Genomic DNA, 16,811 nt, shown 5'->3' with positions numbered 1-16,811 from the left:
AACCGGCTCTGGCTCTGAGTACAAATGTCTTGTTTTCATAAGTTTTGAATTAAAATCTTCCACCAAACCTTATTCACAATTTATATTCCTAACACTAGCTTAATGATAACTAAGTTATTTTACTAAATTCTTTGTTATATTTAAAGTAATTGAAAGAAACACAGAGCATCTCTAAATAAATACGGTAATGAAAGGGTTAAAATTAAAAAAAGAAGAAAAGTAGTAGATTGTTTACCTGTTTTTGGATCGATATGTACAGGTGGAATTCCCATATGAGCTGGAGGAGGTTGACTGTAATCATTATTATACATCATGAGGCTGGCCAGTGGCGGCTGGACCATTGACATCTTACCCCCCTGAAAGAAATGAAAAGAAGTGGTTAGCAAATGTTGGACAGCAAATAACATAAGATCAGATGTGGTAAACAAGCCACAGTAAACTGTATAGAAACAAAACAAAACAAACAGAAAAAAAAAAAAAAGGCAATACACTCTGAAAATAAATACATTGAAATACATAAAGCGAGTGAACTAAACAAGAAATTATTGCACATTTAAAGGCAAACGCCTTTATATATATTAAAATTGGTTGAAAATATCTTCACGGAGCATGTAATTTGTAAGATTTTGAAAATCTCAAGAGGAAAAAGAAATGAAGTATAAAATATCACGCAGAGTTTAGAATTTTCAGTTTAACAAGTCATACAGAAGAGTTAATTAAAACAGAGCAACTTTTAAGATATTAATAACGATTTAAATTTAAAGTAGATCTTATATGTGTGTGTGTGGGTATGCATGTGTTTTCGGTCAAGGATAGCTACATTTCTAGTTCTAGTTTTTTTTATATATTTTTCCTAAATTTTTTTTTTCCCATGTTTTCTTTTCTTAAACAAAACATGTGTTAGATTTTACTTATACAAACACATATCCAGATATCACAGACATTCTTTATCACATGTTAAAGAAAAAAAAAAAAAATTAAAATAAGAATAAAGTGTCTGAATATGTACATATCCTGTTCTTTTGATTAAAAACTTTTTGTTTCTTAAAATTTAAGACATGAATACTTTTCTGTATTCACATCTTGAATTAGCAAAATAGCAGCAGCAGCAGTAGCAGTAGTAGTAGTTGTAGCAGCAAGGAATAATTTTGAAGCAACTTTAATAATTCTTGGTAAGAATGAGTAAGCATAACTGAGAGGGCAACTACAGATGAAGTATTATATATGCTTGTTTATGGTTGTCCAATGAAACCTATGGCAACTGAGTAATATAATGCATGTGTGTGTGTGTGTGTGTGTAAGAGAGAGAGAGAGAGAGAGAAAAAAACTAGTATGAATGAATATATATATATATATTTATATGTATGTAAGTATGATGTGTATATCTGTATATTTAAATGCTTTTCTTAATAAAGATACATCATTAAGGACCATGATGAAGTCACACTGACATTCAATATTGGGTGCAGTGTTCCTTACAGCAGAAACGGCTGTGAGCTAATGAATGTAATTATGAAATGCCTGTTCTTTTGTCATTTATTAATTAATATTACATACACACAAACACACATGACAGTGTTGTTTCCTGTAATTAAATGCTATTTAATACAGCAAACAATATGCGCACAAACAAGAAAGTAGGCAACTATTTTGTAGTTTGTAATGCTACTGAGAGATGATATTATACCACTCTGTCTATCTTCACTTTTAAAAATGAAATTAAATTAAAGAGTATCTAGAGAGACGTTTCTCACAGAACGATGTAGAGCCCCATGGGGGTATGAAAGGAAGTGAGTGGGGTGGAATTACCATGTTTAATAAAATTAGATACTTCTTAAACTTGTCCAACAGCAAAGATAGAGTTATATGGATGAAGACTATCGTGTCTTCTCATTATTAAAGATGGAAAGTAAGATGGCGAGCTGGCAGAATTGCTAGCACACTGGGCAAAATGCTTAGCAACTCTTAAGTCAGTCTTTATGTTCTGAGTTCAAGTTCCACTGGGGTTCACTTTGGTTTTCATCCGTTTGGGGGTCGATAAAATAAGCACCATTTAAACACTAGGGTTGATGTAATCAATGAGGTTCCCTTCTCCAAAACTTGCTGGCCTTATGCCGAAATTTGAAACCATTAAACCATTATTAAAGAGGGGAAAGAAAAGGAGGGGGGGCTTCGCTGATTGTTTGAAAATTACTGATTTGAGGTAACGAAGAATGATTAAACATTTGTATTTTATTCATCACCACCACCAATTATTGCGAAACCAAACTGAGGGTGGGGGGAAGAATTGTCTGTAAAAATTTGTCGGCCCCCACCCCACCCCGTCTCCAACACCTACAATTACCATTCCTTTCTTTTGCATACCCATGTGTGGTATATTATGGCTTAGGCATATTTGTCTGTCTGTTTATATATCAAATCCAATTTAGACAGAGAAAAATCAAACATAGTAAATAAAATAAATAAATAAATAAATAAACAGTTCACTGAATCACTTATGTGAATGTATGAGTATTTTATTGAATTATATACATGGGCAGAAATCCGCCTCCATACACACACACACATATATATATACATACATACATACACACATAGATGAGCGTGCCCACGCATGCACACACACACAGAGCACTAATCATACAATAGGCAATATGATAAAGTAACAAGTAGGATATATATATATATACATAGAGAGAGAGAGAGAGAGAGAGAGAGAGAGGTCATATTAGATTAGAGGATAGAGGAGAAGTATAAGTAAATAATATAGAGAGGATATATTGTTTAGCGAAAGAGTCCAAGTCAAGTGACAGAGTTCATTGTTGAATATAGCTGAGAAGTCAGAAGGAGAAATGTTTGATATCAATAAAACTTATTCTCTAAAGAACTGCCAGCAATTTTTTTTTTTTCCTTTTTAATACAATGCTAAAGAAATAAAATTTGCAATTCTGAAAAATACATACATACACACACACACATACATACATATATTGTTACTAGTGTTACCAGGGGGAAATATGCAATAAATAAATAAATAAATGAATAAAATGAAATAGAAGACAAAGTATGGGAGCCATTCATGGTTATAGCCAACCATTGCCTCCAATAATATCAGGTAGATGCAGTCTGGTAGAACTGGTGCAACAAATATGTCATCCACCTTTTTTTTCTTTCTGTTATATACAGTATTGTAAAGGTGTTTTGCTAATTTCCAGCTCTCCAGTTTGCTGTGGAACTGTGGTGGCAATGTTGGTAGTAGTAGTAGTAGTAAAAGGAGGAGGAGCTAATAATTATTTTATTAAATATTTGGCACAAGGCCAACACGTTTGAGGGGAGGGGCAAGTCAGTTGCATCAACCCTGATGCACAGCTTGTGCTTATTTCATCGATCCCTACCATAACTGTGACCACCGCCGCCACCGCCACCAAAAGAATGAAAGGCAAAGTTGAGCTTGGTGCCATCACAACTCCGTAGTAATTAATAATTATGGTATACATTGGTGACATCGAGCTGGCAGAACTGTTAGCACACCAAGCAAAAAATGCTTAGCAGCATTTCGTTTTGTCTTTACATTCCGAGTTCAAATTCCAGCAAGGTCGACTTTTCCTTTCATCCTTTTGGGCACTGGGGTCAATGTAATCGATTAACCCCATTCCTCCGAAATTGCTGGCCTTGTGTTAAAATTTGAAACTAATAATTGTGAGGTACATTGCATTTCTCCTTTTGAATACAAAACTGATTCCAGAAAAGGTAAGTGAACACTGTAGTGTATGTGTGCATACGTGTGCACACATGCGCTGTGTGGTTTTAGGTTTGGTTTTCTATCATGTAGTTTGGTGGGGTTCAAATCCTTAGTGCAGTGCCTTCAGAAAGGCAGTAAGCTGACAGAAACGTTAGCATGCTGGGCAAAATGCTTAGCGGTATTTCATCTGAGTTCTGAGTTCAAATTCCGCCAAGATCAAGTTTGCCTTTCATCCTTTTGGGGTCGATAAATTAAGTACCAGTTACACACTGGAGTCGATATAATCGACTGAATCCCTTTGTCCTTCTTTGTCCCCTCTATGTTTAGCCCTTAGTGGGCAATAAAGAAATAAGTATCTTTCTAGTATAACTCTGTGCCAACCAATAAGCTGAAAGAATCTTGTTGCATGTGTATGTGTGAGTGTGTGTGCCTGTGAGACATGTTGTGCACAAGTGCATTTCTATATGTACAAAAAAATTAGACTGAGCTGCAGGTATGGATAGTGACACTAGTGCACAAGTGCATTTCTATATGTACAAAAAAATTAGATTGAGCTGCAGGTATGGATAGTGACACTAGTGCACAAGTGCATTTTATATGTACAAGAAAATTAGACTGAGCTGCAGGTATGGATAGTGACACCAGTGCACAAGTGCATTTCTATATGTACAAAAAAATTAGATTGAGCTGCAGGTATGGATAGCGACACCAGTGCACAAGTGCATTTCTATATGTACAAAAAAATTAGATTGAGCTGCAGGTATGGATAGTGACACTAGTGCACAAGTGCATTTCTATATGTACAAAAAAATTAGATTGAGCTGCAGGTATGGATAGTGACACTAGTGCACAAGTGCATTTCTATATGTACAAAAAAATTAGATTGAGCTGCAGGTATGGATAGTGACACTAGTGCACAAGTGCATTTCTATATGTACAAAAAAATTAGATTGAGCTGCAGGTATGGATAGTGACACTAGTGCACAAGTGCATTTCTATATGTACAAAAAAATTAGATTGAGCTGCAGGTATGGATAGTGACACTAGTGCACAAGTGCATTTCTATATGTACAAAAAAATTAGACTGAGCTGCAGGTATGGATAGTGGCACCAGTGCACAAGTGCATTTCTATATGTACAAAAAAATTAGATTGAGCTGCAGGTATGGATAGTGACACCAGTGCACAAGTGCTTTTCTATATGTACAAAAAAATTAGACTGAGCTGCAGGTATGGATAGCGACACCAGTGCACAAGTGCATTTCTATATGTACAAAAAAATTAGATTGAGCTGCAGGTATGGATAGTGACACCAGTGCACAAGTGCATTTCTATATGTACAAAAAAATTAGACTGAGCTGCAGGTATAGATAGTGACACCAGTGCACAAGTGCATTTCTATATGTACAAAAAAATTAGATTGAGCTGCAGGTATGGATAGTGACACCAGTGCACAGTGCATTTCTATATGTACAAAAAATTAGACTGAGCTGCAGGTATAGATAGTGACACCAGTGCACAAGTGCATTTCTATATGTACAAAAAAATTAGATTGAGCTGCAGGTATGGATAGTGACACCAGTGCACAAGTGCATTTCTATATGTACAAAAAAATTAGACTGAGCTGCAGGTATAGATAGTGACACCAGTGCACAAGTGCATTTCTATATGTACAAAAAAATTAGATTGAGCTGCAGGTATGGATAGTGACACCAGTGCACAAGTGCATTTCTATATGTACAAAAAAATTAGACTGAGCTGCAGGTATGGATAGCGACACCAGTGCACAAGTGCATTTCTATATGTACAAAAAAATTAGACTGAGCTGCAGGTATGGATAGCGACACCAGTGCACAAGTGCATTTCTATATGTACAAAAAAATTAGATTGAGCTGCAGGTATGGATAGCGACACCAGTGCACAAGTGCATTTCTATATGTACAAAAAAATTAGATTGAGCTGCAGGTATGGATAGCGACACCAGTGCACAAGTGCATTTCTATATGTACAAAAAAATTAGATTGAGCTGCAGGTATGGATAGTGACACCAGTGCACAAGTGCATTTCTATATGTACAAAAAAATTAGATTGAGCTGCAGGTATGGATAGTGACACCAGTGCACAAGTGCATTTCTATATGTACAAAAAAATTAGACTGAGCTGCAGGTATAGATAGTGACACCAGTGCACAAGTGCATTTCTATATGTACAAAAAAATTAGACTGAGCTGCAGGTATGGATAGTGACACCAGTGCACAAGTGCATTTCTATATCTACAAAAAAATTAGACTGAGCTGCAGGTATGGATAGTGACACCATTCTTTGTGGTTAAGTTGTAACCAGTGAGGTTCAATGACATTTCCTGTCAACAAACTATCCACAAGTTCTGCGCTTTCAAATTACTCTAGAATTAAAAAAATTCCCAACTTGAAAAACAGGTAAATGCTGGTGACAAGAAATGCATCCAACCATAAAAAAAATGTCTCAAAATTTACTCCAATCTAAGCCATGTCTAGCTATGGAAAAAAACAACATTTCAAACAAATAATCACACACACACCACTTCAATTGTATATGTGATATACATGCATGGAAAATGGTAGCTAAGGGATCATAAAGTCAACACAAGAATTTTTGATTTTAAAGCAAAAATATCCCCCATGGTCAAAAATGGTTTAAACAGAGTGATAATAGATAAACAAATTAGATTAAATAGATTAAAGAGAAACAAAAAAAAAAAATGCTTGTTATAGTTTCTGTGGGGTACGTATACACATGCATATGCATATATGTATGCACTTATTGACATATATTTACATAAATAAATACATACGCATACACACGTATTGACCTCTACACACACACACACACACACACCTATATATGCTCCCCCTCTTTTTCTCTGTACATTGAAAGTGTATAAGGAATGTGTATATATTCTTATGTAGTTCATTGTCACAGCTGAGGCTTTCAAATATTTAAATTAATTTCAATACTTCTGATTCATGCTATATTTTGCACACACACACACACACACAGATATGTATGCATGTGCACATATATACATGAGCTTTTCTTTTGTGAAATAAAGACATTTACCTGTGATTCATAACATTCATTGGAATGGAAGTTTAATGCTGCATTATTAGCATATGGCATTGAAAATAATAATAACAATAATAATAAAATTCTAGAGGGTTCTTCTAATCAGTAGGCTATACAACACCTTTCCACTCTCCCACATACACACACACACACACAAGTGCGGAGTCAAATGAACAATTGAATGAATGAATGAATGTATGTATGTATGTATAAGAAAAACAAGTGTGTGTAAGAAGAAAACAAATGTAAGAAGGGGTTTGTTTTTGGCTCTTTTTTTTTTTTTTTACTTCTTTCCTCAACTGCAGAAATCTCTCAAACTGCGTTTGTGTAGTAGTGTGCTTTAAAAAGAAGACTGGAACTAAAACTACAAGCCATTGGGGGTGGGTGGGTAGGTGGGTGAAGGGGGCTATTGTTGATAGGCCAGCAGAGAGGGTTAGGTAAACAGGTGCAAAACATCTCTCACAAACTGCTGCCACCATCACCACCACCACCACCACCACCACCACCACCATCATGTGTACACTCAAAACTGTTTCTGTACAAGATGACGATTGGAGGATGGGGGGTCAGGAGGCCGAGGAGGAGGAGAATGGAGGACGAGGAGAGTGAGAGGATGTAATATGTTGTTAGATCAATGAATGGTGGATTAAAGCCTCCTGCTGGATGACGGAAACAGCCAGCCACATCCTGTCTATAGACACAGTTCTACTAGTGTAAAGACCAGTCAAACACACTAGCACTTACTGTGAACCAGTCTGAGTAAATACAAATCCTTAGTTGAGATGTTTTGTCACTTAAACAAAATCCTAAAGAATGGAAAGTAGGTCTTTTAATAAAACAAGCTAGTTTGGTGTTGATTTTTTATTTGTTATTGTTGTTGTTTTGGTAGTGATGTATGTATTTATTTATTTTTTAGACAGAAAATGGTTTTAGGTGATTAAATAGGCAATAATAATAATAATAAAACTAAATAGAAATATAAAAGTTATCAACACACAAATAGAGTTAGCCGATTTCTATCACAATAGAAATGGCTGGCAGGTAATCTGTTGCCAAAGAGGTTTTACGGTGCAGTTTTACTATCTTAAATACTAGCTTGTTGCTTTCACCAGGGAGAGAGAACAAAAATAAAAAATAAAAATGAAAGAAGAAGAAGAAAAGTAAACAAAAAGAACCCAATGGTCATATTAGTGCACTAGCTGCTACAGTATACTAGCCTCCGAAACAACAATGATCACAACATGTTCCTCAACCGATTGAAATCCTATAAATTGACATAGGGCTTGACATAGGGCTTGAGAAAATAGATGTATTTAGAATTAACTTTCAATACACACACACATATATACACACACATTATCATCATCATCTGTACATAAATAGTAATAACAAATACAACCAATAAGCTTACTTTCTATATTCCTTGAACAGAACTTAGATTATGGATGAAGTGGCATTTCCTTATTTTCAAGTCGTTATCCCCAAAAGCCACTTGTAATATTAGCTGAATAATTTGCTACTACAAGTAATTACTACGTTACTAATATGCAATTTAAGTCTGATGCAGCTAAAGATATTTTCAACATCCTCTTTTATTAACTGCCATTATTGCTAACTAAAATACTTTGGTATTATTATGTATTCAGGTTTAAATAAACAAATGAATGTGTAGGGGAAGAAAAAAAAAAATCAGAGTTCTTGCAAGCTTATATAAGAGGATATATTTCATCAGAGAACTTTGGTATGTAGCTGTAGCAATTTTTTTTTTTTTTGCTCTTTCTCTCTCTCTCTCTAAAAGACATTTTGAGACCAATTTCTAATGTAATCTAAACAAGGAAATATTAACAGAGTGGATGGATATAATAATTCCTTAGATTAACACAAAACCATTAATTTGTGTGTATGTGTGTATAAAGGTATATTGGTGGTATTAGATTGAATTGACCCCTGTTTTATTTTACAGAGACTGAGGAGCATAGATTTACAACATTTACAACACAAAACAGAACCATTTCCCAAGACAAATGTGACACAGGCAGCAACCAACCTTGCTGGGGTGTATTGATCTCAAATTGATCTCAATACTTATTTCAACCTGGCACTTGTTTCCTCTTCAAATGGCTGGAACTTGAAGTGCTAACCCTTATGCACGCATGCACACACACACACACACACACTTGTTTGTTCTGTCTTGTTGGTGCCATGTAAAAAGCACACAATCCACTCTGTAAAGTGGTTTGGCATTTCAAAGGGCATCCAGCTGTAGAAGCCACACCAGAGCAGACAGTGGAATATGGTGCTGTCCCAGTCCTCTGGCTTATCAGCCCCTGCTAAACCATCCAACCCATGTCAGCAACATGGAATATAGATATTAGATGATGATGATGATGATGGTTGTTGGGGTTGCGGTAGTGATGATGTTTATTTGTTTTAGCATGCTGGATGAAGATTCGTTTGAGGTAACATTTCATGGTGGGATGCTCTTCATGTCTACCAAACCCTACTTGTTTTACATGTAAAGGATATTTTGTTCCACTGGTTGTTGGCATTAGGTCATGATGTCAACAAGAAATGTAAACATTTGTCCACATATAGATACACACAGACATTATATATGATATAATGTGTGTGTGTGTGTGTGTGTGTATTCTTACATTCTTTTACTTGTTTCATTTATTTGACTGTGGCCATGCTGGAGCACTGCCTCTTTAGTCAAACAAATTGACCTCAGGACTTATTCTTTGTAAGCTTAGTACATATTCTATCAGTCCTTATTGCTGAACTGCTAAGTTACAGAGACGTAAACACACCAACATCGGTTGTCATGCGATTGTAGGGGTCAAACACAGGCACACAAATACATACACCACACACACACACACATATAGAAATATACGATAGGCTTCTTGCAGTTTTCATCTACCAAATCCACTCACAAGGCTTTGGTCAGCCTGAGGCTATAGTAGAAGACAGTTGCCCAAGGTGCGATGCAGTGGGACTGAACCTGGAACCAAGCTTCTTACCACACAGCCACTCCTGCACCTATATATATATATATATATATATATATATATGTTAGTTAGACAAAAACATAAGTTCCTGCACAGTTTCAAAACCATGAGTTTGATATTCAGGAAAAATGGAAAGAGTTAATTGTTTCAGACACTGTCTTTCTTTGGAAAAGAATGTAGAATAGTGAAGAGAAAAGACAAGGAAAAGCAAAAAATAAAAACACAAAAATAAATTAAATAAAAAAGCAATCAAAATGCTCCATCCAGTATAAGCAGTGTGTACAGTTGTGCCCCTTTATTTCAAAAGGTTAACAACACTTAGTCTTTCCAATAAACAAAGATGATTAAAACACTAGACAGAAATAAGAACGAAGGGAGTGGGGGGTGGGGTGCAATATGGGTGGCTAAAAACAGGTAAAAAAATAGAAAAAGAAAACCTTTGAAGGTAGTGGCTATAGCACAGTCGCAGTTCAATGACTGTAGCCAGAAGAATGACAAGAGAACAGCAAGCTAAAAAAACAGAAATAGGAAGAAGCTAGTCCTGTGTCTGTTCACACATGGTATATAGTATATATTTATATATATATAGACACACACACACACATACACACACAGAGTAAAGCTATTAGGTTATGTTGTACAATCTGACTGATTCATATTAAACCATAATAGTGAATCTAATTTTCAATTGAGCTATGTGTGACAAAAGAGTTTCAAATGATTTGTTACTTTCACTCCTTAAGAAAGAGAAATGAGGAGAAAGGAGAGAAAGGAGAGAGAGAGAGGCAGGTATGAAGAGGGAAGAGAAAGAGAGAGAGGCAGGTATGAAGAGGGAGAGAAAGAGAGAGAGAGGCAGGTATGAAGAGGGAGAGAAAGAGAGAGAGAGGCAGGTATGAAGAGGGAGAGAAAGAGAGAGAGAGAGAGGCAGGTATGAAGAGGGAGAGAAAGAGAGGCAGGTATGAAGAGGGAGAGAAAGAGAGAGAGAGAGGCAGGTATGAAGAGGGAAGAGAAAGGAGAGAGGTAGGTATGAAGAGGGAAGAGAAAGGAGAGAGAGAGAGGCAGGTATGAAGAGGGAGAGAAAGAGAGAGAGAGGCAGGTATGAAGAGGGAGAGAAAGAGAGAGAGAGGCAGGTATGAAGAGGGAGAGAAAGAGAGAGAGAGGCAGGTATGAAGAGGGAGAGAAAGAGAGAGAGAGAGGCAGGTATGAAGAGGGAAGAGAAAGGAGAGAGAGAGAGGCAGGTATGAAGAGGGAAGAGAAAGGAGAGAGAGGCAGGTATGAAGAGGGAGAGAAAGAGAGAGAGAGAGGCAGGTATGAAGAGGGAGAGAAAGAGAGAGAGAGAGAGAGAGAGAGAGTAAGCGAAAACTAATGAAAGGCTCTGAGTATGTGTGTCGATATTATGAAATGTGAGTGATGTATGCGCATATATGATGAGCATGTGTGAGAGTGTAAGGGCACGTTACATAGCTTTGTTTGCAGCATGTATGTATGATGTAATATCTGTGTATGTTTGCGTGCATGCGTCTGTGAGTGTGAGTGAAGGTGTGCGCCTGTGTGTGCTTGTACGTGCAAGTGCTTGATGGTTTTCAAACTGTGCCTGTGTGACAGAATGTGCTGCTGGTATGTCATTGTTTATGTGTGCATGTATATGTATGTATGTATGTATGTATGTGTGTGTGTTGTCTTCTGCACAGAGGTGTATGTATCAAAAACTGCATGTGTAATATGTAATGTGTGTGTGTGTGTGTGTGTGTATGCATGTGTGCAAGCAAAAACAAAAAAGTGTACAGTGAGGTGATAAATAAACAAATTACGTGGAATAAATAATTAAATGCAGATACTTTCTAAAGAAAAATAACGACAACAGCTACAACAACAAGGAAGTTGACAAAACAAAACAAAAAAAGGAAAGGAAAGGAAAAACAAAAACAAAAACAAAAACAAGAAAAAGGAAAGAAAGGTTTCTTTTCAAAGGCAAGTTATCAATGCAATAGTTTGGTGAGAGCAGACATGACATAGGTGATGGTGATAATAATGGTGGTGATGGTGTAGTGGTGCTAACGGAGGAGGGGGTGGAGAAGAGGATGAGGGGGAGGAGGAGGAGGAAGAGGAGGAGGAGGGGGTAAACATGGCATAACAAGTGTTAATTATTGTGGAAAATTTGACAATAGCAGAAAACAATCAACTGAGGTGTCACTGACAGATCCCCCCCCCCCATTCTGCTGCCGCCCTACCAAGTTGAAATTATTATCGGAAAATTTCTGTTCCTTCCTCTTTCTTTCTTTCTTTCTTTTTTTTTCTTTTTTCTTTTTTTCTTTCTTCGGGGGGGTGAATGAAAATAAGCTTCAAGATACTTTGGTGGTAGATTGATGTGAAATAAACTGTTCCAAATTGTCAAGTTTTGGAGGAGATGTGAAAGAGGGAATTGTGCATACATATACGTGTGAGAGGGAGAGAGAGGAGGGAAGGAGGGGGAGAGAAATAGAGGGAGACAGACAGGAGAGAGAGAGAGAGAAAGAGAGAAAGAGAGAAAACGAGATAGACAGACAGTAGATATAGATATATAGACAGACAGAAGAGAGAGAGAGAGAGAGAGAGAAAGAGAAAGCATTTTTGAAATTTCACTTCTTTTGTTTTTTGCGGGTTTTTTTTTGGGGGGGGGGTATGTGTTTTGGAATTTCTTAATGACTTTGAAAAACCCAAGAAAATGAAAACAAGTATAGGTGAGTAATTGTATGGAGTGAAGGTTGGGAGGAAAGGAGGAGGAGGAGGAAAGAGGTGAAGTACATAAAGAGGAAGAAAGACAGGATGAGAAAAAGTAAGAAAAGGGGGGAGGTAGGGGTGGTGGGAAGAGGGGGAGACTTACGTGGAGATTCTCTTCATTGATACATCAGTTTCAAGAGAAGTCAACTAGATTACTTTGTATAAAACTCCATAAATAATACATTGCCCTCATTTTTTTTTTTCCCCCTTTAGTTTCAATCTAATATTTAGAGCACAAGCAGAGGAAAATAAAACCAAACAGAAGATCACCAAAATGTAATAAATAACAAGAAGCAAAGATTTCCCAATAATAATAATAATAATAATAATAATAATAATAAAAAAAATAATAATAATGTTGATGATGATGAAAGCAGCATCAACAGCAATAAAAAGCAAAAAAAAAAACAACAAACAAACAAAAAAAAGAAACATGTAAAATAGATATAAAACTCTACACTATGAATATACACAACTGAAAAATTGATTCCAAAGTCAACACTAAATAGATTGCTATATTAAAAAGTAGACAGAAAACCAGAAAAAAGAGAGAGAGAGACTTTACAAAAAATAAGCTCTAAACAGGAGAGGAATTATTCTGGAAATAATGACCAAGTAGAAGTTTATTGACAGATATTCCTGACAGGTTCTTCATTGTCCACCAAAAAACAACCCCAACCCTCCCGGCAGCACCATCAGTAGTGTCACCATCACCACCAGCAATGCCAACATCAACACCATTCTCTCTCATCCATGAATCTAGCAATTCTGAAACTTCCATTGCCAAAATAAGAGAGAGGGAGAGGACAGAGGAACAAAAATGAAAACAAACACACACGTTTAAAGTGGGATGAAAGAAAAGTAAGAGCAATCGTGTTGAATGATGAAGTTTAGACATTAACACAAGGAGCTAATTAAGGCTTAACTTATATAAACAAATAGTTCTTTTGTTTGTTGTTTTCTTTCTACATAGCTATTTCTTTTTCTCTGCTTTATTTCAAAGAAACACCCTAAAATGTAAGTCCACCAACGCTTAGGAGGCGTTCATAGAAACAGAATTGACAATATATATTCTCTTTTTACAACAACGATCTGATGAGTTTTGCCTGATTACTTAATTCAGGTGAAAATACCTGAAGTAGGATAGAAGGGAAAAGTAAACCCAGATAAAAAGCCTTTAATGAATGATAGTAATTACTATCATTCTGTAGAATTCACAGGTTGATTGTTCCACCTGTTTTTCGACTGTTAGATAACAGCGGTCAACAATAGAACTCTAATTACCAAGGATTTCAAAAGATTTAAAAGATACGTGGGTTCACACAAACAAGAAATTACGTGAAAATCAGTTCAAACTTTTATTCAACACTATTTGTTGAATTACACTGCTTTTGTTTTGGTTAATTTAAAAAAACAATGAAGTGGTTAATAAAATAATTTTGTCATTAATAAATATAAATTAATATGAAATTTTGATGGAAAGTTTTAATTGACCATGACTTGACTTGACTTCAACTCTTTAGCATGTAAAGCAGCCATAACCAGCTAAAATAATCTGTTTTATGTTCAAACTGCACAGATCTGGCTTCTCACACTTACCCTACAATATTATTCTATAAATAAGCAATCATATCATTGAAATATAAAAGCTACAAGGTAATGTATGACTAATTCATATCAATGTGAATAGATAAGCATTACATTTGACAGAGAAATCTGAATGTTAAAAGATTAAAGCCAGATGTTTGTATCATAGAACCAAGGGATAGTTTCAGGCAAGCTGGTAAATAAAAAAAATGGGGGTCAAAGGAAACAAAATATATAGGAATACTTCCAGTCAAGAAATTTATACTAATCTAATTCACTCACATACAAATAAAATTAAGGGGTATATTAATATCGAAGAGTAAAGTTCCTATTATGAAACACCTATATAGTTTTAAAATACAGATTATAGAGTTTTAAACAAGGGGTGAATTGTTTTGTTGGGCACAGTGGCTTGTGATATTTGTTCTAGCTTTGTGCACTCTAGGTTCAAATCCAGCCAAGGTCAATTTTGCTTTTCATCCTTTTGAAAAACTTTCAGGGCCTGATAAAAGAGTACCAATTCAAAATGGTGAATGACATATTTAAAGTATGTTTTTTTCCCTTCTTTTTTGAATTTTAACAGCAACATCTGTAACAATACTGAGGGCATGCTGTTTTGGCCCTGATGGGGTAACCTTTTCCTTAGACAAGATTGGTGCCATGGAAAGGAGAGGCTGGTATGTATGGACAACTGCTAAACTTACTTAATACACACACACACACACACACACACACACACCCAAGTACATTTATGCATACTCATATGGTCAAGTCTAACTGATGGAGGTTCCTTGAGAATTAGACAAATTCAGACAACACAAGCTATTGGAATTAGTTCTGAAAAACAATATGAAACAAACTTAAAATGTTAGTTTAACTGAGACAGCTATTGTTCCAATTCATTTTGAAAATAATGAAGAATTTAGTAAAAATAGCTGTCAATATTAAGCTGATGTTTGAAACATAAATTAACATGAAATTTTTATGGAAGGTTTTAATTTAAATCAACTTAAAACAAGAAGTTTATTTCATACAACTAGGTGTCGTCGCAAGCAGGCTGATATAGAAAAATTTACAGATGTTAAATAGTAGGGCGTTATACTAATTACCTAATTATCAATATCAAAAACTCAACAACGAAAGGAAATTTAAATAAACATGAAAGAAAATATACACTATATATATATATATATTTTAAAAAATCACCTGAAGGCTTTAATTCAGTACTTAACCCCATTTGGAAGTGGTATTTATTTTAAGTAAGGTAAGATGACCCCTAGTTATATGATATATATATATATATATATATATATATATACACATATCGTTGTTATAAATGGAGGTGTATAACAAACATTCACTATCTCAAAGCTTCCTACATGACCTTTTAAAGAACCAAAAGTTTATTAGGGAGAGACAGATAGATCTCTCCCTAATAAACAGATAGCTGGAGAGAGGGGGGGGCTGGAGGGAGCAGGGAGGGAGAGAGAAATTAGAATCTTAACAGCAAGACAAGGTGAGACTGTCATCAGGCGGTGCTGCAACATAATTTGGATGGTTCGTTTCCTATTGTAAAGGTGCGAAATTGTACAAACATGTAACTGCTGAACCTTAACATGGAGACAGGAGTGTAGAGATGAACAGAGAGGAGGATAGGAAAGAGTAGAGAGAAGATGTTGAGACAGAGAGATAAAAAGAAAGAGAGGAGGAGGAAGATGAAACAAGAAGAAAAGAACCAAGAGAGCAGAGGGGAGGCTGGAGAACAGAGACAGAAGTGTTAAAAAAACAAAAAAACTAGACAATGAGACAGTGAATGTCAAGAAGACATTGATGGAGAATGAGAAGAAAGCAAGAAGGAGGTGATGGAGAGTAAGAAGGGAGGGAGGAAGGTTAGAGTGAGAGGGAGATCGAGAGAATGAAGCAAGAATATGAAAGAAAATGTGAGGGAGAGGAGAGAGTTATATAGGGAATGAGTGAGGTTAGAAATGTTAAAGTGAAGGGCTGTAGTGAGGAGATAAGGGCTGTCGTGAAGAGAGACAGACAGAGATGAGAGAGAGCATAAGTAAGCTGAGGGATATGAGTTCAATTCTGAAGTGAATCTAGGAATATAGATGGTTTCCAATGTCACTACTTAGAAGGAATAATAGCAAAAGCTTGAAACCCAGAGACAAGTATGGAATAAACTTGAGAAATGGTAAAAAGGAGGAAGTTACAAATAGATCACCATTTTGTTTATTTTTTTCCCCTACAAACATAAAGAGATCTTCATGCTGTTGCTGAACCTGTTAGAAATAGTAGCTAAATCTCTCTCAGATTCACATCCCATCATTTTAGAAAAATGGAAGGACACATTGGATATTGGAGTAACTAGAATAGAATAATTCCTGAAAAGATGGGATGGTCACAGCAAGAATGTCTTTGATTATGGGTCTGCTTGATCAGAACTGACTTGAGATTAAACAACAACAATAACATACATATATCGTTACATTGAAGAGGAGAGGTATATAGAAACGAGATAGAGATAGACAGACAGATAGGTAGGTAGAGAGAAAGAGAGAGAGAAAGAGAAGGAATATTTCTTTTTCCCTTTAGAAGAAGAAGTTG

At 35.8% G+C, this 16,811-nt stretch overlaps 1 protein-coding gene across 11 annotated transcripts in view; it reads right to left on the bottom strand.

The window, feature by feature from the left end:
* Window positions 1-16,811, bottom strand: part of LOC115213272 (protein pangolin, isoforms A/H/I/S) — a 387,555-nt gene that overhangs the window by 96,602 nt on the left and 274,142 nt on the right. For all 11 annotated transcript variants that reach the window (XM_036504068.1, XM_036504072.1, XM_036504066.1 and 8 more), the window contains one exon: window positions 236-356. In XM_036504068.1, coding sequence (XP_036359961.1) covers window positions 236-356 — 121 coding nt within the window. The remainder of the gene's footprint in view (window positions 1-235; window positions 357-16,811) is intronic.

This window comes from Octopus sinensis, linkage group LG6 (genome assembly GCF_006345805.1).
Source record: "Octopus sinensis linkage group LG6, ASM634580v1, whole genome shotgun sequence".
Classification (NCBI taxonomy): domain Eukaryota; kingdom Metazoa; phylum Mollusca; class Cephalopoda; order Octopoda; family Octopodidae; genus Octopus; species Octopus sinensis.
Note: the sequence above shows the minus strand (reverse complement) of the source record. Positions and strands in the feature narration are given on the sequence as shown.